Below are 26,351 nucleotides of genomic sequence, written 5' to 3'. Positions count from 1 at the left end.
TGATGTATGGTTTCCAGACCAAGAAACAAACATCGCCAATTTGCTGAGTCAAAAGTATGAAAAGCAAACAACAAAGATAGTTGAGATTTAGAGCATCAGATGCAAGCGACTGAGGGTATTTTTTATAGAGATGCTGTGCTGCTTTGAGTTTCATGCCAAGGCAGATTGAAGAGTAGATTTAGAGCACAGACGCCAATATGGCTTGGACAAAATCTGGGCCATTCATCAGTTAGTGGCACTAAACATGAGTAAGCATGTAGATTGTCCTTATAACTATCATACAGATGAACAGGCAAACAGGCATGGTGATCATCACTACTCTCCACCGTGCAATAGGCTTTTTATTGCGAAGAGAATCACCCACCATGTAATGGGCAGAGCATAGCACCGTGTTTCAGAATTGGTTTTCAGCGTGTACTATGGAATGGCTGAGGAATGCCTACAACCAAAGTTGGCTATTGAAGGTAGTGGTGAAAGAAGACAGTCTGCTAGTATGGTGATGAAAGCTGGCTTCCCTGTGCAAAGAGCTTATTTCTGAACGAGAATCACCTGCCATGTAATGGGCCTTGGAATAGAGATTTCACCGCACAAGGTGTTTTTAGGGCTGTGTTAGTTTGGAGTGTATTTTAGCATGGGTAAGGAATTCCACAACAAAAGTTAGCTATTGATAAGTCTCACAACCAATCTTTGATAAGAGATGATGGCCTACTAGTACGGTGATCAAAGCCACTTCCCTCTGCATAAAGCTTTTTATTGCTGAAAGAGGATCACCCCACCATGCAATGGGCGTTATCATGGGAAAGATCTCATAGCACAGGGTGTTTCAAGAACTAGTTGGAGTTCAGAGTGCATATTAGAATTAGATGAGGAATGCCAACAACAAAAGTTCGCTATTGGCAAGCTTTGTGACTAAACTGTGCTGAGAGAAGATGGCCTGCTGTATGGTGATGGCCTATCTGAGAGTCACCCACCATGTAAAGGGCATCATTACAGAAAGATCAAACGGCCAGGGTAAACTGGTGAGTTTGGAGCATAAGCTGACAACAGAATTTCCCCATTATCAAGCCTTGTGGATAAACTGTGCTGAGAGAAGATGGCCCACTGTACGGTGATCAAAGCAGCTCTGCTGTGTGAAATGCTTTTTATTTCCAAAAGAGAATCGCCTACAATGAAATCATTATACAAAGATCTCACCTTTTCAAGAACTGCTCAAGTTTGGAGTGTATCTTATAATGGGTGAGGAATGACCACAACAAAAGTTTGCCCATTGGCAAGTCTCACAACCAAAGAGTACTGAGGGAAGATGGCCCACTAGGGGTGATCATAGCTACTCCCCTGTTCGAAATGATAATCACCCACCATGTAATGGGCATCATTATAGATAGGCCTTCCTGCACAAGTGTGTTTGAAGAACTTCAGGAATGGGTGAGGGATGCCCATATCAAAAGTTCGCTATTGGCAAGTCTCAGCTAGTGCAGATCAAAGCTGCTCCCCTGGGAGCTTTTAATTTCCGAAAGAGATCTGTTCACCATTTAAGAGGCATCAGGGTGTTTCAAGAACTGAGTTCCGATTTAGAATGGGCAAGGAATGCCCACAACAAGTGTGAAATTGGCAAGTCTGGCAGCAAAACTATAAGACCGCCCGCTAGTAGTGCCATTTTAAGGGTCAAATCAAGCAGGGCTTCAGATGGCAGCCAGATCCGCACATGGCAAACTAACGCCATGCTATAGGTGTTTCCTCAATGAGTCCCTTCCGAGAAATACCCCATTGTTTGATGGAGGCAGAAAACCAGCTAGCAGTTGAGCAGACTGAAATCCAACACAAATCCATTGTCTGTGGATTGTTTTGTCGAACTTGCCACAGTAGCTGCAGCATATATTCACTTAAAACTGCATAATAGTAAGGTATGTCTACTTACAATGGTAATTAAATACGAGCAATATATGAATACATTCACAACATTTGCTTATGCAATAGGAAGCAAAACTGCATAATTCTTACACTGTACAATCACATACAGTGACCCTTTCATATTTTATATAAGGAGGATAAACAGATTCTGGATTACCATGTCTGCAGGAAAATACAACGTTGAAAGGACGATAACCATACGAGTTAAAGCAATTAAAAAAAAAAAACCAAAATTGCTTAGTTTTTACACTCTACAACCTCGTGCATGCACATCTCCATGCAACCCAAATCGTCATTTGAGCTGCCTTTGGGATATCAACAGGCTCTTAAAGTTTAATCCTCAAAATCCAGTGGCCGGTACAGTAATATGCTAGCAATCATCAAGAGCAACAACATGGTTCTTACCGTGGAGGATGCATGTCACTTCTTCAAAAGGGCCCGCGAGAAAATCCGCTTGCAGTACGGGCTTGTTCGTAGAACCGCTGCATGAGGTCGAATCACTTCAACCAGTGACACATGGAGAGGACCCTGGTTTTCAAGCAAAGAGAGTGATCAGAAAAGAGGCAATGTACAATGTTCAACAAGGCATTTGGTCTTCCCATCTGACCACATTTGTGGGGCCTATGCCCACCTCTTTGTGGTCCAAATCATTCATATAGTGGGCCCCATGATGGATGAGAGAACCAAAAGATCTCCTCCACTGAATGGTCATAACCATCCAAATGACCCTACTTAAATGTGGACCATTGGTTGTGAGTCTGTTTTATTGGATGACTTGGATCATCAGATAGGTCCACCAGGTGGGGTGCCTGTACTATTGCCTAGTTGAACAAGAAAACACTGTTTCTTTGGACCGAGCAATATAAAATTTGAAATATGCATTAAGGATGTGGGCTGGTGATGAAACCTTGGAAACTACTAGAGCGGATTGAATGACATAGTTTGCATATGGGTCTTGCAGTAACTGCTCAAACCGAGATGTCGACAGCAGTTCATGGATAATCCTTGATCGGCTTTCTTCTCCAAAGAACTTGAGGCATTTCTCGACCACATTACTGCTGAATTTCTGCGTCGAAAGGTGTACATAGTTTCCTTCAAATTGAGAAGCCAAATTTGCAATTGCCAATGGGATCTTCAACTCCAATATATATTGGACCACATAATTTCTGAAGGACAGAATAAAAGTTCCGTAAGCTTATGTTTGCAACATAATAATAACACAAAGCAAAGTCTCTGTAAGCTTGGGTTTGCAACATAATCTCTACAATATATAGTACGGGCCTGGGGATAATTTTCCACCTGATTAGTTTCTTCAAGGGTTAAAACTATGCATCATTGAAGGGTGGCATGGGTTCTAATAAAGTAAAAGGCTTTTAGGTAATTTACAAGTGAATCCTTCTGCTCATATGTGCCCTCCACTAAAACTCTCTTTTTGAGGTTTTCAGATTCTTAATGCATGTCGGAGCCACGCCCATCCACATCCGGGCAGCTATTGTGGGAAACATGTGCTAGATCTGAGTTTTCCATAAGGTAGGTTGTACTGTTTGGATCTCATGGACTAATAACTAGCTCATTTGACATCTCGGGTGGGCCACAACATACCAAAACATGTGAACAGCTAGATTTTTTTTTAAACACTCATTTTGTACATTTGGACCCATCTAAGGAGAGAAACTACCTGATTCTTTTGGAAGAAAATCCAGGCATTATCCCCAACAAGATGAAAAGCTCAGATCTAATGCATGCTTTCCATTTCAGCATGTCTGCCAGCATGTGGATGGGTAGGCTCCACAGGCATGTTGAATTAGCAAACCCCCTTTTAATAGACAACTGCACCTCCAGTCCTTCCAATGATTTGCAAATCCTCCCATGATGATTCACTACCATCTTTAAAATGGTGGTGACTCATCTCCTCACTACGCTACATGCTCCGTAGCTTACGCTACGGAAAACACTGATTAAAACACATCCTCTAACCCCAATGTTAAAACACGCCCATCTACCATTGAGCAACAGGCTCCAAGCCTCCAATACGTACGCTATTATCATCTTATTCTTAAAAGCAACAAAAGGATTTATGGGCGAACTTGATTTTGGGAGGATTTGTGGGCTCAAAAGTTTCCTCTTACATGTACTTTCCCAAGACCATGCGCTTTTTACTTGTAGCATCCCATCCATGATGAAGACTGTCATGAGATATTAGGGAGGAAAGTGGCTTGGAGCTTCCATTTCAAAAGGAACCTATGAAACTTTCTCCTTAAAAAGCACTTGAGTGCACTTTCCTAGGGATATAGGCTACTGCCATATTTAGGGCACCTCTTCATCTGGCAGTTTCTCCTCCAACGGCTTTTCTAAAAGCCCCATGTCTTACTATTTGTAAATCCTCCATGTTCAGAAGTAAGCAGAATTCCAGCCCCTCCACGTTTTCATATGTTCCAGGAAATTGCATTCAGGGTGGGAGAGGATGTATGGTGCCTAGATCAATCCCTTTGTCTTGCTTTCCCTTGATAGGCCCAATTAAACTTAGTGAGGGAAGCTATCATTTCCCAATGTGCCTCTGTATCGGGGTACTTATCACGTGAAGCAGCTCAATCACCCGAGGGTACTTTGGTCCAAAAGGAAACTGTGCAATGCTGGTTCAAATTGCTTTAAGGTCAAGGATCCTGTAGTTCCCAGATCAAGGGTCCTTGGAGCCCATGTCCTCAAGAAAATTTGATAATGAGGTCTACCTTGCAGCACAAAGGTAACCAAACTGGTTCAGCAATCAAGGGGGCCAAACACCCAAACAAGTAAAAGCATCAAACCACCGCCATTGCAAGCCTGGACCACCTTTTGTTGCAACTTAGTACGACTCTGAGTTAGACCTAGTTGGAGCAAGTCGTACTGGTTCAGTCACCAAGAGAGTCGCACTGTAAAACTGCTACTTAAATCCATGTCTGTTAAAGGGGCACATATCATTAGTGCCTATATAAAGGGGCATTTTCACTCTGACAACTACCCCTAACTGTACTATTTCTCAAGCATTTATTGGGGTTTCAAGGCTCAACTGAGAGAGTGTTGAGACTCAAATAATGCATAACTTCCCCCATTTATATCTTAGTTTTATGAACATGATTCGGCTTACTGTTCTATTTTACTCATGTGTGTTACAAGATGAATTTAAGAGCTTGGATTGAAAAAGGGTGCTAAAAGCATGGATTTGATGCTCAAGAATCACCAAGGCAATGGATGATTTTAGGAGACCAAGATTGAAGAATTTACATGTTAAAGATCCAAGAAAACCAAGTGAGAAATGAAGAGAATTGAAGATTTGAAGTGACGAATCCTGAAATCGTCCTAAATAAGTGTATTCTGAAGCTCTAAAGTCTATTTTGGAAAACTGCGCAACGGAAAATCTATTTTAAACAAACTGCTGAAGTCTATTTTGAAAAACTGTGTAAATTTGAGGCGGTTTATAGAGTTTTCCAACTTTGTACAAAAATTGGAGTTCCTCACTTATAAATAGGACTTTCCAGGGCATTCCTAAGCATCATTCAAAGCATTCAAGAGCAAGATTTAGGGTTTTTAAAGGGATTTCAATTTTATTTAAGTTTTATAAATTATTTTTTTCTTTTAGATATTTTCTATTTGCATTTATTTCTTTCTTGTTGCTTTCTTTCTCTATTTTAATTATGTTTTTCTAAGTTCCCTCCATCCCAAGCTAAAAGGGAAGCACACGGGTTTGATAATTCTTTAAGTTTTGATGATTGATTATTTTAATGATGAGAAGAATGGTATATGCATGTTATCTATTGTTTAGGTTTAGTTTTTTATCCTAATGTGAGATCCATATGTTTCCATCATATGAGATCTAGATTGATGGATAGGCTTACCCTAGATCAATCAGATTTCCTAGATAAGAGAGATTCTCAACCTGCTACATTTCTTTGATTCATTATCTCATTGATATTGAATTCTTAAAATCACTAGCGCTTGAGAATATATATCAATGGTGCAAATCCATGATTTTCTAATCTTTTATATCATTTATTAAAACATTTAAACTGTTTTATTTTCCGATTAGGATGACCATAGTGCTCAGATCCTAGTTGTGTTATCCAAGTCATTATGATTTTGGAACATTAACCTATGTGTGGAACTTTGAAGCTTGGGTGTTGTTTTAATTCAGTTGAATTATATCCATTCAAAACTCCTAAAATCAAATCATTAGTTTAGTTTTTTTTTTTTTAATTACTTAATTTGTTTTGCATTTGATTTTCTCATTCTCGCAATTCATCTCCCTGTGGGAACGACCCTATATTCACGGGATATTACTTACGAACCTCTGCACTTGGAGGCAAGCAATCAGAGAGCAAAATGTTCTCAAGACCTCCCTTTCGTACTCCCTTGCCCAAATGCCACTGCCTTCCCTCAGCCCTTAGCCCTTGCATCTGTTTGTTGCTCAGTGAGTCTTGGACAGCCTATGCACAGAGCCACCCTTGTGTCCTCTTATACTCTTATATTTCGAGACAAAGCCTACCCTCAAGCATGACCAGCCTTATCTTGGTCAATGGAAACAACTGGTCTCCCCATCCGTACAAACCCATCTTTAAACAGGGTGTTGTGATTATTAGTGTAAAATCAACTCATCCTGTACATTGTTTTGGTAGCACTCCTATTTTGATGGTGCAACTGAACACCTGAACTCTGCACAAACTCAGAGAGCACCCCTGCGCCAAACATCACTACTCTAAAACTCATACAGCACTGAAACCCTCCCGACACCCTTGACCTTGAATGGTGTAAGAACCTTATTTCCTCAATTATTATGTGGTTCTTTGTAAAGCAAAAAATCACTCTCCTTCCTTTTCATCAAAGCTTGCTCCACTCACTTTGTTACAAAAACAAATTATCGGGATCCCTTATCACTCTAATATTTACTTTCGGCACTTTTATACATGTATCAGGGCCCACATCGAGAATCACAATCCTTGATGTTCTTCTCTCTTTTATTTTTTGCTAGCGTCTACAAAATATAACTGAGAGAGTGGTTAATGTTCGATGCGCAATATTCATGCAAGTCAGACGTTGTGTGATTCTTGTTGTTTCATGAATTTATTTTTCTAGGGGTTTAGATCTTTGTTGTTTGAGCTTTGTTAATTTTCCTATGCAATCTACAGAGATGAGTCTTTATTGCATGTGTTCTACATAAACAAAGTACTCTTTAATTGGCAAGCCATTTGTCGTAAACTGCCAAGCTGAAAATAGCTGGACTCATCCATGTAGGCATGGATTCTTTTCATGTGACCCTACCTTGAGAATGAATCTTGTTTTCAACCTAGATCAAGCAAGGGAATTATTGAGGATAGATAGAATTGATTGGAGATAGCAGACTTGTGAAGTGAGCCACAAATAGCTGGGAAAAGTTTATGATGATAATGATTCGGTTAGATTAGATACAATTACAATTGAATGGAATTGTCCAGCCTGGACCAGACAAACAGTCAGACTGGAACCAACCACCAAAACGGACCAGGTCACTTTTTTTTACACACGCACACACACCCACGCAATCATACCACAGTGGGATTTTACCACAATGTGTACTTGAACACGACCTTGTGTTGAAACTCTTGTGAGTCTACCACTGAGGCATGACTACTGAGGCATGAGTAAGGACCAGGTCATTTAAAACTAGGGTCAACTATTATTTTCAAGAGGCAAACTAGAGTCAACTATGTGGTCAATAATATGGTAAAATGATGCAAGTTCACAAATCAAAGCTCTACCCCATGAGCTCTGACCATAAAACAAGAGACCTAACCACTATGCTCGAGCCAAACTTCTTGTTAATTTGATTTATTCTAATAATTGCACATTATGGAAATTTTTGAGCAAAAGCCAGCCACAACAGGTCTGACCAGTTGCACCAGCAATTGGACTGAGTTCTAAAACATAATTTACTATCTGGGTGGAAATTTTAATATTAATTGTGGTGCCCATGACTTGGTCATTCAAATAGTTGACTTGCTAGCTCTATGTTGTCCTGCAAATAATCACTTGAATACAAAATTCCTCATTCAATCTTGAATAGCGTTCAGAGTGCTGGCATCATTACATGTATCGATGACCAGGGATACAGAAACATGAATCGGTATCGCCAATACTTCAGGAGATATTAAAAGACACATTTACGCATCAAAATATTGCAAAAGACATTATATATAATAAGTTTCCATTTTATAGGGGCCTAACCATGTGTTGTTGAAAAAATCTGTATAAAATAAATAATATAAGATTTGTAACTACTGGATATGTTGACCTACACTTATTAATATATAAAATTTGCACATTAATTAACAGTAAAAACACATTTACCAATATTTAAAAAAAAAAATGAAAAAAATAGGATTTCACCAATTTTCCTCATTTTTAACTTAAGGGAATGTTTGGATTTATGGAATGCATAGGAAAGGAAATAGTGTTTCTTGGAAAACCTTATTTCTAGGAAATTGTGGGAAAGGAATATTGCTTGAAGATAAATAGTGACACATGTGGCATATACGTCGTCACATGCACTTAACCCATGAGAAGCCCATTTTCCTTCCATCGTAGGACTTCAGGGTGAAGGTGGGAAAATAATTTTGTTTATTTTCCACCAAAGATATAAAGTGGGAAATGGTGTTTCCCACAAATTCTCACAAAGAAAGGCTTGACAAACAACAAAAAGAGAATTTCATGTGCTACTCTTGAGTTCCCTCAAACACATTTATTTCAAATTCTATACTTGTCCTGCAACTCATCCATCTCCCTTCATCCCAACAAACCGGCATCAGCTACATGAAAGGAAACCATACAAATTTGCAACAATTGTCTGGTTTCCCCGAGTCTCATAACCAATGTTTTAAAACCTGCACTGGATCGGGTTGGACTGATTTGGCTCATAATTGGCCAGGTAAAAAATGTTCAGGTCACCTAGAAGCTCGTTTTGAGCAAGAAACCGTTAGAACCACCCGGTTCAACTGGTCTACATGTCAAGGTTGGGCATTTTTCCTGGTTGGACTAGCTAGTTCAACCGTTTGTGGCTAAAATTTAAAACGAGTTGTGTGGTGTTAGAACCCAAAACCACCTTTATATATAAACCATACACACTATCAACAATTCAACGGGCATTTGGTTGCTTAATTCAGGTCATTTTATTTGTTATACATGTTGACAGAAACAGATCTACATCCAATCAAGGTTTTAAAACATTGCTAAGAAGTTACCAAAAAAAGAAAGAAAAAAAAAAGAAGAAGAGGAAGAGGAACATGATGCTTTTGCAAAGTATAAAGGATCATATGCAGGCATCAATCCACAGCATGCATTTTATATATTCCTCAAACATTACATTACAGCTGTACAATACATAATATACCATGCTCTACTAAAAAGGATCCTTTTTACTCTAATTATATTGATTAATAAATATACATGTTAAATTTGACTCAATATAATGTGGAATCCATCAATACTATTTTCTGGGGTTCAGCAATCCTATTCTTCACACCGGCATTGGACGTTGACACTCACATCTATGTCCATGCAAAAAAACATAAATCAAAGTCCAAAGATTGGATCATCAAAACTTCCCCTCATGGCATCTCTTTGCGGTAAGGGAAATCAACAGTGGAGTCCATCCATACAACAATTGGAATCACCAAACGTCAGCCTGAATCCTACAAACTCAAGGCCCAATGATATTACACCTATCTGAGGCATGGTATTCAAAGACGGTTACGTAATAGGCGTTACAGCCTCTACAGTAACTGTAACGGTGGGAGACATTACGTGGTACGGACTGTAACACCCGTGCTGAAAAACTGGCCTGTAATGGGCCGTTAGAGGGGCATAGTGGTCCAATACATCTTCCTTTTAAAAAAATCACCATGACAGCGCCATAACGGCCATAAGGCTTGCCGTCATGGCCACCATCACCATTATTGAATGCCTTGATTTGAGGGCCGTGTGTCCCACAATTCCAGTTATTTGTAACAATTTAAATTTATTTTTCATTATATCCTACTCTTGTAAGGAAATTTCTCAAGGAAAATGCTTGAAGCATGGAAGTCCTCCACTTAATTAGATAATTGTAGCTTCCACATTTTCAGCGATTTTACAAGAACCCAGTTAAGACCTTACAAAACAATTCCACAATACACTAGTGGAAGTGTTTGATGAATTACGGTTGAACTTCCCTACCATTAGACCCAAATCATTCACTAACTTCTTAATTGATAATGGTCAACCAAACTCAAACACACATAATCAACAAAAAAGATGTCCTCAAACAATTCACACAGGTCATAGGGATTCATGTACTCACAAAAAGAAGAACCAATGTGATGCAAATTGCAATTTATCAGCTCCATCAACACAAGAAACACTAGAGAAAATAAATTATTCCATTATGGATGAGAATGATATATTACTACTCTCTTTTAAATCATATCTAAATTAGTAGTTCATCTAGATAAAGGATATGATCTAAAAATCCACAAGGATCAAACACAATGGATATTTACTCAACACCTCATAAAAATGGCATGTCTTCCACAAGGACCTACTTTACAAAAGGTTCCATACTACCATATGATACCATGATCCAAAATAAAACCAACATTTATCAACACTATGTAGAGTATTAACAATGAGAAAAGTATTGCTCCAATAAATGTTAATGAAATATAACGCAACCAAGTATGGTAATAGAACAGACACAAAATGAAGACAAACTTAGCATACAACCATGTGGGTGCAGCTTACTTGATCCACCCAAAATCGCAGCTGCAGATCCTGTGTTATTGTCCACGAAACTTAAGCTAAAAATAAGTTCTGATATCATCTGTATGCACCATAAAAATGCAAATGGCAATAGTGGACTTGGTGATGCGAAAAACTTGAGATACATAGAATAGTCAAAACACTACCACGTAAACTATTGTTCCCAGATCCACGAGATGAGAACCTCCCACTACTCATTTCATCCACGAGTTGGTACAATATCAGGAAAACACACATTCACTTCATGCAGACTGTGTTTTTCTGTGCTGCCCAAAATATAGAGTGCATTAAGTTCTATTTGGAAACCCCACCAACCAAGACTCTTTGGTACGACCGGTGCACACCCAGAGGGTGACCGGTCGGCCCATCCCAAAGTTCAACTACGAGCTTTTTAACTGCAACAACTTAAATATACGCTATTGGAGCTGGAATTACCACGGTTGTTGGTACCAGACTTGCCCTCCAATGGATCCTCGTTAAGGGATTTAGATTGTACTCATTCGAATTACCAAACTCACAATTGCCTTAAACTTTGAAGTGGCATTTAGATGGCTGGGAGTGTTGTTCACTTCTGCCAGCCTTTAAGACCAACATACCTTTAAATTTTCTTGCCTATTGATTACTGTTCATGCCCCATTTGGGAGTGTTGCAGACTTCTACCATGTATGCCAAGGAAGGGAATTGGTATGAGGCAGCGAAGGTGGATGGAAGAAGTGTTAGCTTTACGCATTATCAGGTGGTCGTCAATGAATCTCCAAAAGGATTGTTCAAAGGCTCTAGGAGGTTGTATTAGAGAGACCCCTTATCTCCTTTCCTTTTCTGTGGCAGTGGAAGAATAATGGAGAAAGGCTATAATGGAGGGTCTTATTTTCATGTTCCAGATTGAGCAAAAGAATAATGGAGAAAGGATATAATGGATGGTCTTATTTTTGTGTTTCAGATTGAGCAACCTAACTTTCAATTGTCCGGCCTGCAATTTCTGGAAGATGCACTTTTGTTTTGGTGGTCTATAACTTGTTGATGATTCTAAGATGCTTCAAAGCGGTCTATGGCCAAAAGGTCAATATACAAAATCTCAGTCTTCCACTTTGCATCGAAAAGCCTCTCAAGACTCTATGCAGTGGTGGAAAGAGTGGATAGAAAACTCTCAATGTAGAAAAATAGATATTTATCCTCGGGAAGATGGTCAGGGAACGGTTAACACTCATCAAGTCAGCCATTCTGTCTTGTGTAACCCGGTTATTGAGTCAATAAGTCTAGACACTTGAGCCGCAAAGAAATGAACACGTATACGTTCGCAAATATTCAAATTTCTCCTGTTACAATACTCAACAAAACTAACAACTCAAAGAAATGTAGAATGCCTAACCCCTCCCCCCTAAAGACTATGAATTTTTAATAAAAATCCCCAACCATTAAGACTGATTTCTTAATGATTTCAAATCAATCAATAATTTATTTAAGATAATAAAAATCTGACCAACAAAAAATTGGCCTAAAATAGCAAAAACAAATTTTGTAAATACCCCAAAATCTTCAATCATATCTTCGACTTCAGATATTAGACCATTCTTTGATAAGAATGCTATTTTTTGTTTTTGTTTTTTAACATGTATTCAATGGAATATTAGACCATTCTTTGATAAGAATGCTATTTTTTGTTTTTGTTTTTTAACACGTATTCAATGGAATATTAGACCATTCCTTTATAAGAATGTTGTTTGTTAGCTTGAACTTGTTAAAAGTCAACAAATAGATTCTAATAGAATACAAGTCAATCGTGATTTGGTCATTAGGGCCCATTACCTGTGAATACAACAAAAAGAAGAAGAAAAAATAAAAGAAAAAGTGATGGTTTACCCCTTCTTTCGGTCATTATCATCATCTAAGTCTTATCCCAATTAATTGGGGTCTACCACATGAATCTTGTTCTGCCATTCCACTCTATCAAGTGCCAGACCTTCAGTCAAACCATGGATCATCAAGTATTTTCTATCTCTATACACATCCTTTTGGGCCTTCCCTTACCCTTTTAGAGCCTTCAATTGTACCAATTCACTCATAACCAGCATGGTCTTAGTCTTTGTTGGACATGAGTAAACCATCTTAGTCTACTTTCCCTCATCTTATTACCTATTGGGATTATTCCTAAATTACCTTCAAATCCATTCATCTCTAATTCTATCCTTCCTCGTCTTGCCACTCATCCATCTCAACATCCTAATTTCAACTATACTCGTCCTAGAAAATGTTTTTCTTTAACTGCCCAACATTCCGTCCCATAAAGCGAGGATGGTCTCATAGTTGTCCTATAAAGTTTCCTTTCAATTTGAGTGGTACATGACGATCACATATAACTCCAAAAGCACATCTCCATTTCTTTGTTAAGGTCCATGGGTCAACTAGTGGGCCAAACCATTCAGGTCAGTAGAATGGGCCTAGTCCAGGGTCAACTAGTAGGCTAAATCATTCGGGTCAGCAGAGTGGACCTAGCCAATTAATATCAATTGTTATCTTTAAATTTCATTAATGTTTTGATTTCGAAATAATATCCCAACAATCAAAGAAGTAATTGGCCTTAATTGTAGGAGAGTGGATTCAAAATAATATCCCAACAATCAAGTAGTTGGCCTTGATTGTAGGAGAATGGATTAACCTTGAGTTTGAATTAGAATTAGAATTTTTTGGAATGCCACTAGTTTTTATGTAGTTTTCAGCCATTAATGAAAAGATGAGAAAAATTTTCAAACAATGTTTTGATTAATTGCAATGAGGATCAGTCCATCCTTGAATTTGGAATAATGATCTTAATCATGTACGGTCGTATCATTCTTCCACCCAGCATAAATTATATGGGGAACCTCCTTTTCAATTTCTCCACTTTCATGAATTATTGACCCAATGTATCGAAAGTGGTCACTTCTTGGTCGTCACTTCTTGGTCAGCAATCTTAACTAATTCCGGTTTTCACTTCTATTATTACTAAAATTGCACTCCATATATTTTGTTTAAGTTTGACTAATTTTAAAGCATCACTCTACACCCTCCCTTGTCTTGTCAATCAAAACTCTATCATCTACAAACAGCATACACCCAGGATCACTTCCTGCAAATGCAAAAATAATTTATTCCGCTTTGATTCATCAAATCCCACTCAAATTTTGTGTATCCTCAAAATTGGCCCATATATAGCCTAAAATTACTTTATAAGTTTCATGGATGAAATTAACAAGTGGAAAAATGAGAGAAAAACTAAAAATAAAATTTTCAAAATGGGGCCTTTATGGCCATGTCAACTGTAACAACATTATATTGGTGCTGATATGGAGTGCATTGGCCTGTATGATGTATCCACAGATACAAGCCAATACGGCCCATTTTTTATTTAACAGGCTGGTTCACTGCTGTATCGGTTAACAAGGGCGGCCAATATATGGTACGATATGACTATATCATAACCGATATTCAAAACTACGCAGCTATCTCCTTTGGAGGAATTTCGAGAAAATAGTTGCTGCATTCAAACAAGAAACGAAGGTGACAATTTGAGGGCCTCATAGCTAAATTTGGCTTTAATGTCCCCACAGCTCAACTCTAGTCTTACGAGGGCCCACCAAAACCTGGCTTTTGGGTGGCTAGTTGGGAAAGACAAGGTGTTGAAGGTGGATCACCTAAGCCGAAAGCGATGATCAGAATTGTTTGCTTCATGAGTCTAAGGAAAGAGAAATTGGCAGGCCATCTGTTCATCCAGTGTGAATGTGTGGTAAAAATTTGGAGAAGCTTCTTATAACTATTTAGGTTCATGTAGGTTATGCCAAAGCACAGAATTGTTCAAGTCCAAGAATTGGAGAAGGGGAAAAGAGACCGGGTCGACTATCATTATGGACAGTTGTTTGGTCCCTCTAAAGGGAACTCAACAACAGAACCTTGCGAAGAAATCAGAATCTCCTAAGGATATCTTTAGAAGAGTTAATGAAAGCAACTGAATGGACTATAGGGAGAGGACTCTAGGGGTCTCTATGGGATGAGATATCCACCCACTTTGTTTTAAGATGATCTGTCATCATCATTAGTTTGATTTCCACCTTGTTTTCAATTGTTTGCTTTAGTGAATTATTCTCAAATTGTCTCTTCAATTTATAAAGAAAAAATTGATGACTTGTATTTCTATGTACAGAGTTCCTTGATGGACTATCACTATCATGTTTCAGGGAATAAGAATAACCTCTGAATAGGTTCCATTCAAAATAATTACCCGAAAGGATCTTGAGCAAGGAGAAGCCCATTAGCTGAAATTTCTGCTACCAAGTTTTCTCTATGCACTCCAGTTGAATAAGCAATGCAGCGTTGCAGAACACAACATCCATGGCGATGAGTAGCAATATCAACACAATACTTTGCAGCAGCATAAAAAATGAACTGCAAAGCAAGCACATAAAATGTTAGATCCCATCTAAACAAAGAGCAGGCCTGGGGATAAAAAACATTACTACATGCATTCAAAATGGAAGAGAATAAAGAAAAGAAATGAGATCATATCCACAGAAATTGACATTTTGGAAGTAAGAGTCTCATTCAAAATTTCAGCATTACGTTGCAAAGCCCATGCACCAGATTTCTTTAACCATTTAGAGCATTGTGAAACGTAGAAATATTTCCATTTGAAAGCCGATTCATGCAATGCACTCTCTGAAAAATATCACCAAACCTCACCAATTGCATCCAACCCCCATTCAGTACAGCCTAAAAATCTCTTATTTAGAAGACTTAATAAGAAGAAATCCAGATGTCTCTTCCTTCAGTATTTTCGAAGGTGAGGGAGAAAGATCAGTTGAGGAAGGCCATGTGACCTTAAGCAATGTGTCAAGTGCGGAAACAATAGATAACCATCTTAACACATATTCATGGCATCTCCCTCACGGATGATAATTGAAGTGTTTATCATTAATTGAAATATTATCTCAAATGGGTTTTTCTCAATGGCACAGGGATGTATTAGCACTGTCAGAAAGTTTGTTTTTCTTTCACTGTGGCATCATCAGATTCGGAACTGCTTGCATTTTACAACAGCTCGTGCATGTCCATGATCCATCACATGCATGTTGTAAACAAGATATGCAGATACTTAGATCTTTCCCCGACAAAGGTATCCTGGAGTCATGTAAAGTTCAGGATGTTTGCTTATTTTGACATAGATTGGGCCTGATCTCACGACAAAAAAGGAAGCATAATAGGTTACTGAAATTCTCTGAAGGCAATATTGTCAGATGGAAAAGTACTATTGTAGCAAAATACAGAGCAATGGCATTGCTTCTTTGGTACAGAAGGACAGCATTACTAAAGGACATGGGAATTACAGTGAATTATCCAATCAATGGTTTTCCTTTTTGCTATTTGGCAATGATGAGAGCGGCTACCAAAAGTCTAATATATGAAAATGCATTTTGTTTTGCAAGAGAGGAGATAGGCAAGATCATCAAGATTTTGTGAATAAAAACAGAAGACTGAACGGCAAATGTCTTTGTGAAAGTTACTGAGAAACAAAAGCTAAAATTCAAATTGCCAAGTTGGGTCCGATTGGCATTCACGTGTCATGATATTCCTAGCCCACTTTGAATAAGAGTGACACGAGTATGAGTTTATTTGTCATTACATGCATTTATATTGTACATCAACATTCATCTTTTTCTATGGCCATTTTGCTCTGTAAGTCTGTAATGATTTTTATTCAATAACAAACAGAGTGGTCAAACCAAGCCAGTCAAGCAGCTATCCTTGAATCCCTATAAAATCCAAAGTTAAATATGTCTACATGAAATCAATCTATATCTAAACACGGGCCTATATTTTGGCCAATGAAACTTTGGCATGGCTGCAAGCCTGCAATATCTAAAATGGCAAGACGACCCTATACCAGCTTTTGTGCATAACCAATGAAAGCCTTTTAAGTTCATTTGCTTACAAATGGTTGTTCTAATTTCATCAATCTAGCTGATGAATTGTTCACTAGTTTCTTGAAATTTTATGGAAAATGTTCATATCAACGTGTCTTAGCAAATGTCACAATGCAAGCATTCTCATGTCGTGCAGAAAATGCAATACAATACTTGAAGAGTGACGAAGATAGATCTTAAATACAATCACAAGAATCTTCCAAATCCATTAAAGTAACAAAACCATCAACAGCCTAAGAGGAGGGAGGTGGTGATAAAAGGAGGAGAGGGCTGTGGAGATTTACTCTCCTTGAGGGATTGAGGCTGATATGGAACGGATGCAATATAAGATTATCGCACCATTAGAATATCTCAACATTAGAAAATTTATTAGCAAATCAGAAAGCTTGGTTGTGGTGTTTTCAGAGAACAAAAGACAACTATAGAATGAGCTTTGGGGATTACACCCTTAATAGGGCGTAAGCAAGGAGAAATAAATACTTCAGGGGGGTTATCTAGGTCTTTTGCTGGTTCGAATGATTCCTCATCATCTGCGTTCGCCTTTTCTTCTTCCTATTTTTAGCCTTTTTTTGGTGCTTAATAAAACTTATGTTACCATTGCAAAAAAAAAAAAAAAACATAACCATCAAGACCCGGCACCATATGCATCAACATTGTAAACATTGACTCTAATTGGCGGAGCACTCAAGCAAAGGTAAGCCATAAAACTGGCACACACATCCGATCGTATAAATAGAATCTGACTTGAAACTAAAATGAGATAACAAACACAAGCTTCTCATAAAAACAATACTTGTATTGCACAAAATACAAATGCCGGTACTCACTGCAATACAACAATCAGATATGTGGATATGCAGATTAGAAATAAGAAAAATCTGATACACTGATATGCAAATTCCTAGAACCATATAACATAATATGGCTTCAATAGGATAAGAAACAAATAATGAAAGGCGACCACCATTTAAACTTCTCTTTTTGATGTATACAACACCATTTTCTACATTCAATATTAGATTACTACACCTTTGGTACTACCTAATAACAACAATAGAAAAGGCATGTGCCCACAAAAAACCATATGGTATATATGTCATTTCCCCCAAAAAAGGCATAAAAGGGAACAAATGAAGAACAATAGAAGTCACCTAAACATTACAGTGAAATTTTGACAAAAATGCATGTACATTGTACAACCCAAATAAGATGATAGCAAAATCATGAACAAGAAATGATGAAATATTCAATTTATTGCTAGACTTCTCAAAGCAATGCATTTAACACTGTGCATGAACCGATGAACATCCATACCAACATTGCTCTGTTGACATTACAAAGAGAAGAGTTTATACCTTATTATCTTCAGCACTAAGGCATTGCAAGCATCGCTGGACCACGTGATTCCCATTCAGGTCCTTGATGAGATCAAGGAAACCTGGTTCAAGGGCTGAAATAACCAAAGAAATTTGCTGCCGGGTTTTGAGAGTCTCTATAAGCTTCTGAACTGCACGGGTGCTGAAACAAAAGCAACAATCATGCTTGAGTACCATAGAAGCAATTGAAAGGTAAGAATGATCAAAATAAGGCCGCATTTGGGTGTTCCCAATTCCTGACAGAATAGGCTAGGGCCAAAACATGAGTAAGACGTGCTTAGGACAATCATGTACATATCCCACGTGTGATTTGGAGCAGAAAAGGGAAAAGATGGAAGCTTGCTTGATGCAGGTCCCATTTTCAGCGGCACACCAGGTGCCGAGCCTGCCTTGTTGGCTCAGAATTTCCTGCCAACCACAATTTCGGGTACACCCAAATACATCCAAAATGATAGAAATATACCCATGCGTGTTTAAAGATATTCTAACAAGCTCGCCCGGCTCTGCCGTCGCCACAAGGAGAATCTGCATTCTCTGTTCTTCAGTGCAAACGTCCAGCAGCTTCTGCATGAGATAGTTCCCGAATGGATTCATCATAAGTTCAACAACATTGTTGATGATCTCATTGAATATCATCTGCACATCTTGGGGAGTCCCCTCATCAAATTTCCGCTGCAAGAACCGACAACCATGCTGATCTTTCGCAATCAAGTAAATATATCCTTCAACTTCCATCAGCGAATTATACTTCAGCGGCAGAATTGGAGAGCGTGGGCTGCGTCCAATCTCAGAATTCCCTGATGGAATTCCAGTAGAACGCGTTCGGCCATCCAACTCAGAGTTCTTATCTATTGAGCGTGCACGGCCAATATCATCATGCTGCCAGCTTTGGTATTCCCTCGAAAGATCTTGTTTGTCATTTATCCTGTAATTAAAATCCTTACCCTGTATTATTAAATTATCCTCGCAAGTAAAAGCCTCCAACTCCGGCACACTTCTCATAGACGGATGAGATTGTGGAGCCCAATCGTTCGGGAACCACCCGGCCCTATCACTGAACATAGGTGAGTTATAATGTAGTGGATTTCCGACACCTGAAGCCACCTTTGGGAGTGGGGCATATGGCGAACTTGGATAATCCAACCTGCCCAAGTCTCCACTGGAATCAATTCCATTTCGCTGTGAGTGGAAAAACATTTCTGCAATGGAAGGCCTGTTTATAGAAGGGGCAGCGTTCGGGGCATGAATTTCCCTGTTGTAACAGTTCCTACCGAAAGCAGCCTCGGAATGAGACCGCAAATTACTCAAGGCTTCAACGCTCAGATGCTCTTTAGGTTGCTTCCATGGATAATTCATCGAGTCCATATACTGACCCGGATATAAAGGAACATCCGGCCAATGGGATGGGAGACATGACCGTGATAAATTACCTATTCGATGTTGTTGCTGCTGCTGCTGCTGCAATCCCAGCATCGACCGCCTCATCTCCTCATCAAAGAGGGGAGAATTCGGAACACCCAAGCATCGGAGCTGTCCATAATCATTAGAAAAACCATTCCTGCAATCTCCAAATGGACTCTTCATTACAACATTGCCATGCTCAGCCCCACCCCCACCCAAAGGGAAGTCAGTGAACTGTGTTCCATACGGGCGGGCAGTGTTTCCCAATCTCGACGCATCTTCTACTCCGTCTCTAATACACATTTTCCAGAGCTTGTCGGACAAACCCAATTCGCCGGTGAAGCTCGTGTTGACATTCTTCCCAGCAGAGTAATCAGGCGTTTCCGATTCCCGCGACGGCCAGAACCCATTTGGGTATTGGGTTTTCCTCAGTGGGGTTTGGTATTTGATTGCAGGGGGCGGTGGCGATCCGCCGTCATCGGGGGAGAGCCTTCCAGAGAGAGAGCTCGACGAGGAGACCTCAGAACGGAGGGAGACTCCGCTGACAGGGGAGACACATACATACCCATGACAAGATGGGTCATCATCATACATGCCATGAATTGCCTGAACAGGACTGGAGCCATAGCCATGGCCATGGCTATTATGGGCATGCCCAGAGTGAGCATGTCCATCATGAACATGCCCATGACATGATATCGGGTCATCATCACACACGCCAGGAATTGTCTTAGGACTAGAGACATGACCATGGCCATGATGAGCATGCCCAGAATGACCATGTCCATCAAGAACATGCACATGATGATTATGTTCATGTTGATGGTGATGTTGTTGTTGTTGTTGATGGTCATGATGATGATGATGATGATGCTGGTGGTGAGATGTTGCATGAGGGATCTCCTCCAACAGCATCTCAAACTCATCATCATCTGGCTTCTCTAGCTTCATCTTTCTTCCTTCTTTTTTCAAATTTCTCCAACTTCTTTCGATCTTCCAAACAAGAACAACAGACAGAAAAGACCAAAAAAATCAAAAACCAATATCAAGAAATCCAACCACCCACATCAGAAACCAATCCAGAGAGGCTGTAAAACCATTGAATCAGATGAGATTTTTCTTTTTCAACAAACTGATGGATTGGGAATGGAGAAGATGACGATGGTGAAATTCAATTGCATTTCATGTACATTTCATTTGGGATTTTTTCTGAGAAGAGTTGGTGGAGCATGCAAAGGAGAAGATGAGGAGATGGGGAAGGAATGGAAAAGAAATGAAATGGGTTTTCATTTATACGGTTTTAATAGTATATATATACGGTCGAGTACAGTAGAAAATCCACCATTAAACAAGAGCGAGAAAGAAGAAGAAAAACAACTGAGAGAGAGGAGTGAGAAAAATACTACTCGGCTTTCATAGACAGAAATAATAGAAATTGATTTACATTAATTAATTTTAATTACGTGGACGGCTTTGGTACTCCGAGGGACAGTCTACATTGGTCAGAGGGCGCCGTTCATTCGGTGGGCCCCACTGTCGATGGCCTGCCACAGCCACAGGCGATTCTTCCGATCATGCTAAGGATACTTGCATGACAAGAAAGATTTAAAACGTACTCGCACGCACGTGTACCAGCATTATGCGTGTTTTTTGTTGGCGATCCATGCCATTCATCAGGACTGCCCCACCCCATCTTCCTTTCTCAGGTGGGGCTGCATGAACAAATTGATCATTTGTCTGCACGTACTACCATAGCACACGTGTTTGAGATAACCGCCGTTCGTGACAAATACCTCTCACGCTATTTGTGCCCTTGCTTGAATATCAAGCTTATCGGATGGATGGATGGGACCTTCATCATCAGAAAAAATATGGATGGCTGGGAAAGATTAACCCACATTCAGCTTACAAAGGTGGCCAACCTCATGATCTCGTAAGACTTAAAGCCGAGGTGGGGCCCGCTAGATACTCCAATAAAATCTTCCAAGTTCTTGTGTTGTGGGCCATCATCATAGGACCCTACTGAATCAACGGTTCGGATTAAATGTATTAATTTGATGTTCCTCCAAACAACCGCTTGGGCACTCTCGGGAGTTATCCGTCATTTTTAACTTATTTAAATTGACTTTATTTATTTAAATATATAATGAACCAATTTTGATATTTTCCGTTTTTAATATCTATAAAAATCAGGAGACGATACGGTAGGAACGCGGATTCGGAACTACCGCCCCTTCCCTAGCTAGGAACGGATAGGGCATCTGAGGGGCCACCGTCATGTATGGATTTTATCCACACCGTCCATCCATTTTTTTTTCCATATTATTTTAAGGATCTACCCCACAAGTGAGGTAGATCCAAACTCAAGTGGACCACACCACATGAATTAGCTGTGATAATGACATCCACCGTTAAAACCTTCCTAGGGCCCACCGTGATGGTTAATTTCCATCCAAACTGTTCATAAGGTCAACTAGACCTGGATGAAGGTAAAACACAATTATCATTTTGATCCAAAACTTCGGTGGCCCCCGAAAAGTTTTCAACGGCAGATATTTAATATCCAATGTGTGGTCCAATTGAGACTTGGATCTTCCTCATTTTTGGGCTTGTATCTAAAATGATAGGTTAAATTGGATGGACGGTATGGATATAACCCTTATGTCACGATGGCCCCTCAGAACCCTGTCCATTCGTAGCTAGGGATGAGGGGGTGGAGTAATATCTCCAAATTACACCATGCTGGGAGAATCGTCATTTAGGACCGTCCATCCAATTATCCCTATTGTAGCTAGAAAACAGTTTGAAACAAATATGTATAGTATGATTTGATTCATCTGATTGGTGGACCTTAACGAGACAGTAAAAACCTAGACGGTTAACCGTTGAGTATATAGTACGGAAATTGAAGAAAAGTAACGGATGGCTGCGATTAGTCCATTGTTAAGAGCTTGCAGTAAATGATGGATAGATCGGATTGTACCTAGAGAGAAGTCTACCATAATGTTATTCTCTTGAATCCACCGTATTGGACGGCCCTAACGAGTCTAGCTTGACCAACTTTTTGGTGGGAGACTTAATTTTTCTTATCCAACGGAGGATAATCTTCCACGTCATAAAAAAAGATTCCCATGTAAATGAGATTTCAATGAGCAGCAATGAGGTTTGGGTTTTGGATGAATGACTCAAATGCCCTTCCCCTGCGTGGTAGACTACTGGGCATTTTAGTCCAAAAAGATATTTTGCAAAATATCCATGAGAAAACCGGAGATACGTGCGGGTAAAGATGGAAAAACCGGACTCAAATCCATTTTAATTTTCATTAATGAAAATATCCATTATTTATCAAAGTATGTGAAAATTCTTGCTGATTGGGTCATCCTAACCGATCAATTTTTCCTGATGAATTTAGATCGTTGGTCAGCTTATTTTCAGCTGTTCATTTTATGGCTGCGGATCTGATGGATGGGATCATTCGATCACTTTGATTTTCAGGTCGTGCCTTATCGATAATTGGGCCCACAATATGGACAACGTGGATTGGTTGTATGGCTAATAAAACAATCCTAGCCATTGATTTCTGGCCTCCAAACACACGATGAGGATCATAGACGTTGAACGAACTACATCCCAAAAATGTTGATGGTCCGGATTAATGGGGGAGAAGTGAGGAAAATGAACGGTTAGGATCGTCCAGCGAGTGTGTTTTTTCTTTTGGTTTTCATCTGAATTTTGCATGCCACCAGCGAAACATTGCAGGGAATAAACTCACCCAAAAAATAAAAAATAAATAAAAACAATACTAATGTATGCTTCACCTAATGTCCTTAGGTAGTGGTGCCTGATACCCTTTAGCGCGGGGCATCCACACTGTAGGGCCCATTGTGAATGGAGCACCACCTTAAAATAACATTGATTAAGTGACCATAACCTTCAGGTTAGTGGTTATCAAATCAAGGAATAAAATAACTGATGATCCATGGTTTACAAAAATAATCAGATGGAGAGGATCTTTCGATCAATGTAGACACCAGGCTGTGCTCCACTGGAAATGGTGCCCACAATATGGATGGTCCGGATGATGGTGTATTCAATTTCATTAATGTTATCGAAAAGTCACCACAACTTTAAAAATGATATCTTATCATCAATAAAGAGAGCTCAACATAGCAATGATATCTAGACCCGTGGTATTTATATATATGTCTGCTCAGTTCCTTTTTTATCTAAATAAATTCGAAGGTGTATTAGTGTTTAAGAAAAAAAATTACTTTTTCACGTTTAAGAATAGTCCCACGTTGGATAGGAAAGAAGAGGAAATATCCTTTTAAGCGTGTTTCCTCGGTGAGAGTAAGTACATTAATATTTGCTCAGTCAGACTAAGTAGTATGAGGCTGGTGTGTTTCACACTACAACATGCAACTCAACTTAGACTCAGACTCGTGTGAGGGCATGAGAGATAGTGTGGTTATAAAGGCGTTAGTTGTGTACTTTGTATGTGCACATTATGTCATAGATAAGTCATTCCCTCACGACCTTATGTAAATCGGTATGAGGCAACTATGAATCGCAGTGTGACGGTTGCTTAATGAAATGAGTTAGGTGGTTGAGTTTGAAGTTGAGGAGTGTTGTGGGTAAGAGGTCCGAGAAAGACCTCTCTACCTTATATATGAAATATGGAGCCTTTTAAGAGGCCTAGTGTAACTGATCATGCAGTAATTAATCAAACCATGCAAAAATTGTTGCATGTGGCTAGCCCAATGGTCAAGAACAGTTAGTCATTGTGTCTAAACGGCTAGCATGCAGCTAGTTTCCCACATGCAAAATGGTTTTAAAAACGATTAATTTCTCACCAATGGTAAAAACAATTTATTATATTTATAACATTGGACCAAAACGTATAGTCATCCTTTCGTATATAAACAAAGCTTGGTTAGTTTATTTCATCACAACCAAATCGACTCATTATTCATACAAAGTAGTAGCATTCAAGTGTTCTCTAAGCAAGGTTGCAGGTTTATTGGGAAACTAAAACTGATAGGTCTACAAGAACCAAACCAATGTAATAGTCTAATCCAACAAAGTTCATTTTCATTTGCGCTCCTTTTTTATTTGGGAATTTTCTTTTTAGTTTTTTATCTGCCAATAAAACTGTGTTTACAGAGCTCCATCAGTGGTTCATTAGTGCTTACTAAACGCAGAACCACACAATGGCTTGTCGTATCCTGAAAGTTATTTGCCTACAACATGTCGATAGTCTCAAGTATTTTGAGAAGGGATGATATCACGCTCCGAAAGTCGGCACATGAGTATAGAGACCCCAGTCCCAAATTCCCTGGTGTGAATCAAATGAAACGCACGTGTGACTTCATTTAGATTCAAGGTCATTCCACATGCAAATAATTAGAGTAACACAATTCAACTTAGTAGATGCAAATCGAGGTAGAAATAACAAAAATTCATAAATATAAGGCTAACGGTCAAAGTATCATTCCAGTAGTGGTGTCCATTGAAATGGGGACTATACAAGCCGCAATAAGCATTCTATAAAACAAATAATGAAGTCCACCCATCTGGGCACTCTAAATATACAAATCCTCAAAACGTACAATAGCGAAAGATATGAGGCACTCCACCTAAATGGCTAAACCTTCTCATCCGTCAACTTGAAGTATAGAGCGCCATCAACGGGATCCATAATGTCACATATAATGTGTTGGTCTCGGTGGTACCTACATCATAGTATTATATGGTTGGTGTTTTAGATTATCGTCATAAGTGGGAGTGAGTAGTTAACTCAGTGATTCCATTTTATAAGTTACACATGTTATCAACATAATCAAGCATAGGCAATAATAGCATTACAAAACAAATAATTGTTAAGTTAATTATTTAAATGCATGGATGACATGATGATATGCGCAATGGTTGGCCCGCAACACAACCCATCAGTGTTTAATACGATATATGCTTGGGATCAACGATACCAATATATAATCACATCAACACTGTTGCTAGCGAGGACGTCAACATATGCTTAATAGTTGACCCACAGCCCAACCCACCAATTTAATGATATGCATGATTGGTCAAATAGTTATTATTTTCAGTTCAAACAATAAGTTGGCAAATCTAAGATACCTTCATGCTATCAATTATTGCTAAACAAATTCACGTAATTTATAGCAGCACGTAGCAGCCCCTCACTAGTGTCCATTGATCCAAATTTGGGTTCATTACCTAATAGTCCATACAACTCAATCGGGTTAATATTAGGGCTTGTCGCCCAAAGACGATCACATCTAGGGGTGAAGGTCGTCACTTATACTCCAAATGTGGAGATGGCATGCCACTCAAACCATTAGCAACATGGTAAAGTCGTGACATTTATCGATGCTCGGTGGTCATTACGGGGAGGCTCATCACCCAATGTTTTACTAATTTGTGGACTCGTCACTCATTTTTTACGTATGTGGTAGACACATCACCCCAACGTAGGCCGATAGCTCGGACATGGTGTCTTATACCATCGTGCCGGGTTCACGAGTCTTTGTGAGATCGTAATGCGTTAATGGTCATGAATGGACTTGACTCAATGGTAATAGTGGTATCATAGTTCCATTTGAATATTATATAACCATCGAATATAAGAATGATCGGGTCATGCATTGGACTGATCTAATCGACAATGGGGGGCTCCGAACCAAAACAATATTGGGTGCAAAGCATCCCATGTAGCTCCAATTACTGTTGGTCATCCGTGTTCAACCTCAATCGATCATATAAATTCAGGATAGCCAACTTAAAGAGGGTCATCTATTTGCTTAACATTTTACATGGCTCGATCCACACGACTACAAATCAGATTATCAAATACATAAACATAATCATGAAACATCTTAATATC

The 26,351-nt window shown here is 39.2% G+C and overlaps 1 protein-coding gene across 1 annotated transcript; it reads right to left on the bottom strand.

The window, feature by feature from the left end:
* Positions 1–1,911: 1,911 nt before the first annotated feature.
* Positions 1,912–20,832, bottom strand: LOC131233226 (uncharacterized). The gene is made up of 5 exons (XM_058229873.1): positions 18,507–20,832; positions 18,023–18,185; positions 14,969–15,132; positions 2,819–3,077; positions 1,912–2,439 (listed from the first exon to the last, which is right to left on the bottom strand). The coding sequence occupies exons 1-5, from the start codon at positions 20,393–20,395 to the stop codon at positions 2,332–2,334; spliced, it is 2,583 nt and encodes an 860-aa protein (XP_058085856.1). The 5' UTR covers positions 20,396–20,832; the 3' UTR covers positions 1,912–2,331.
* Between the last annotated feature and the right edge of the window lie 5,519 nt (positions 20,833–26,351).

Source organism: Magnolia sinica, chromosome 2 (assembly GCF_029962835.1).
Source record: "Magnolia sinica isolate HGM2019 chromosome 2, MsV1, whole genome shotgun sequence".
In the NCBI taxonomy this organism is placed as follows: Eukaryota; Viridiplantae; Streptophyta; class Magnoliopsida; order Magnoliales; family Magnoliaceae; genus Magnolia; species Magnolia sinica.
This window is presented reverse-complemented; position numbering and strand designations above follow the sequence as displayed.

Bases quoted from the DNA above. Each gene is read 5' to 3' on its own strand.
- LOC131233226 (XM_058229873.1), bottom strand. From the start codon at position 20,395: ATGAAGCTAGAGAAGCCAGATGATGATGAGTTTGAGATGCTGTTGGAG. The intron at 18,186-18,506 runs GTATATTTCTAT...CTTTTGTTTCAG, and splicing joins ATATCTTTAAACACGCATGG to CACCCGTGCAGTTCAGAAGC. The intron at 15,133-18,022 runs GTATAAACTCTT...CTTGCTTTGCAG, and splicing joins TTAGTGCTGAAGATAATAAG to TTCATTTTTTATGCTGCTGC.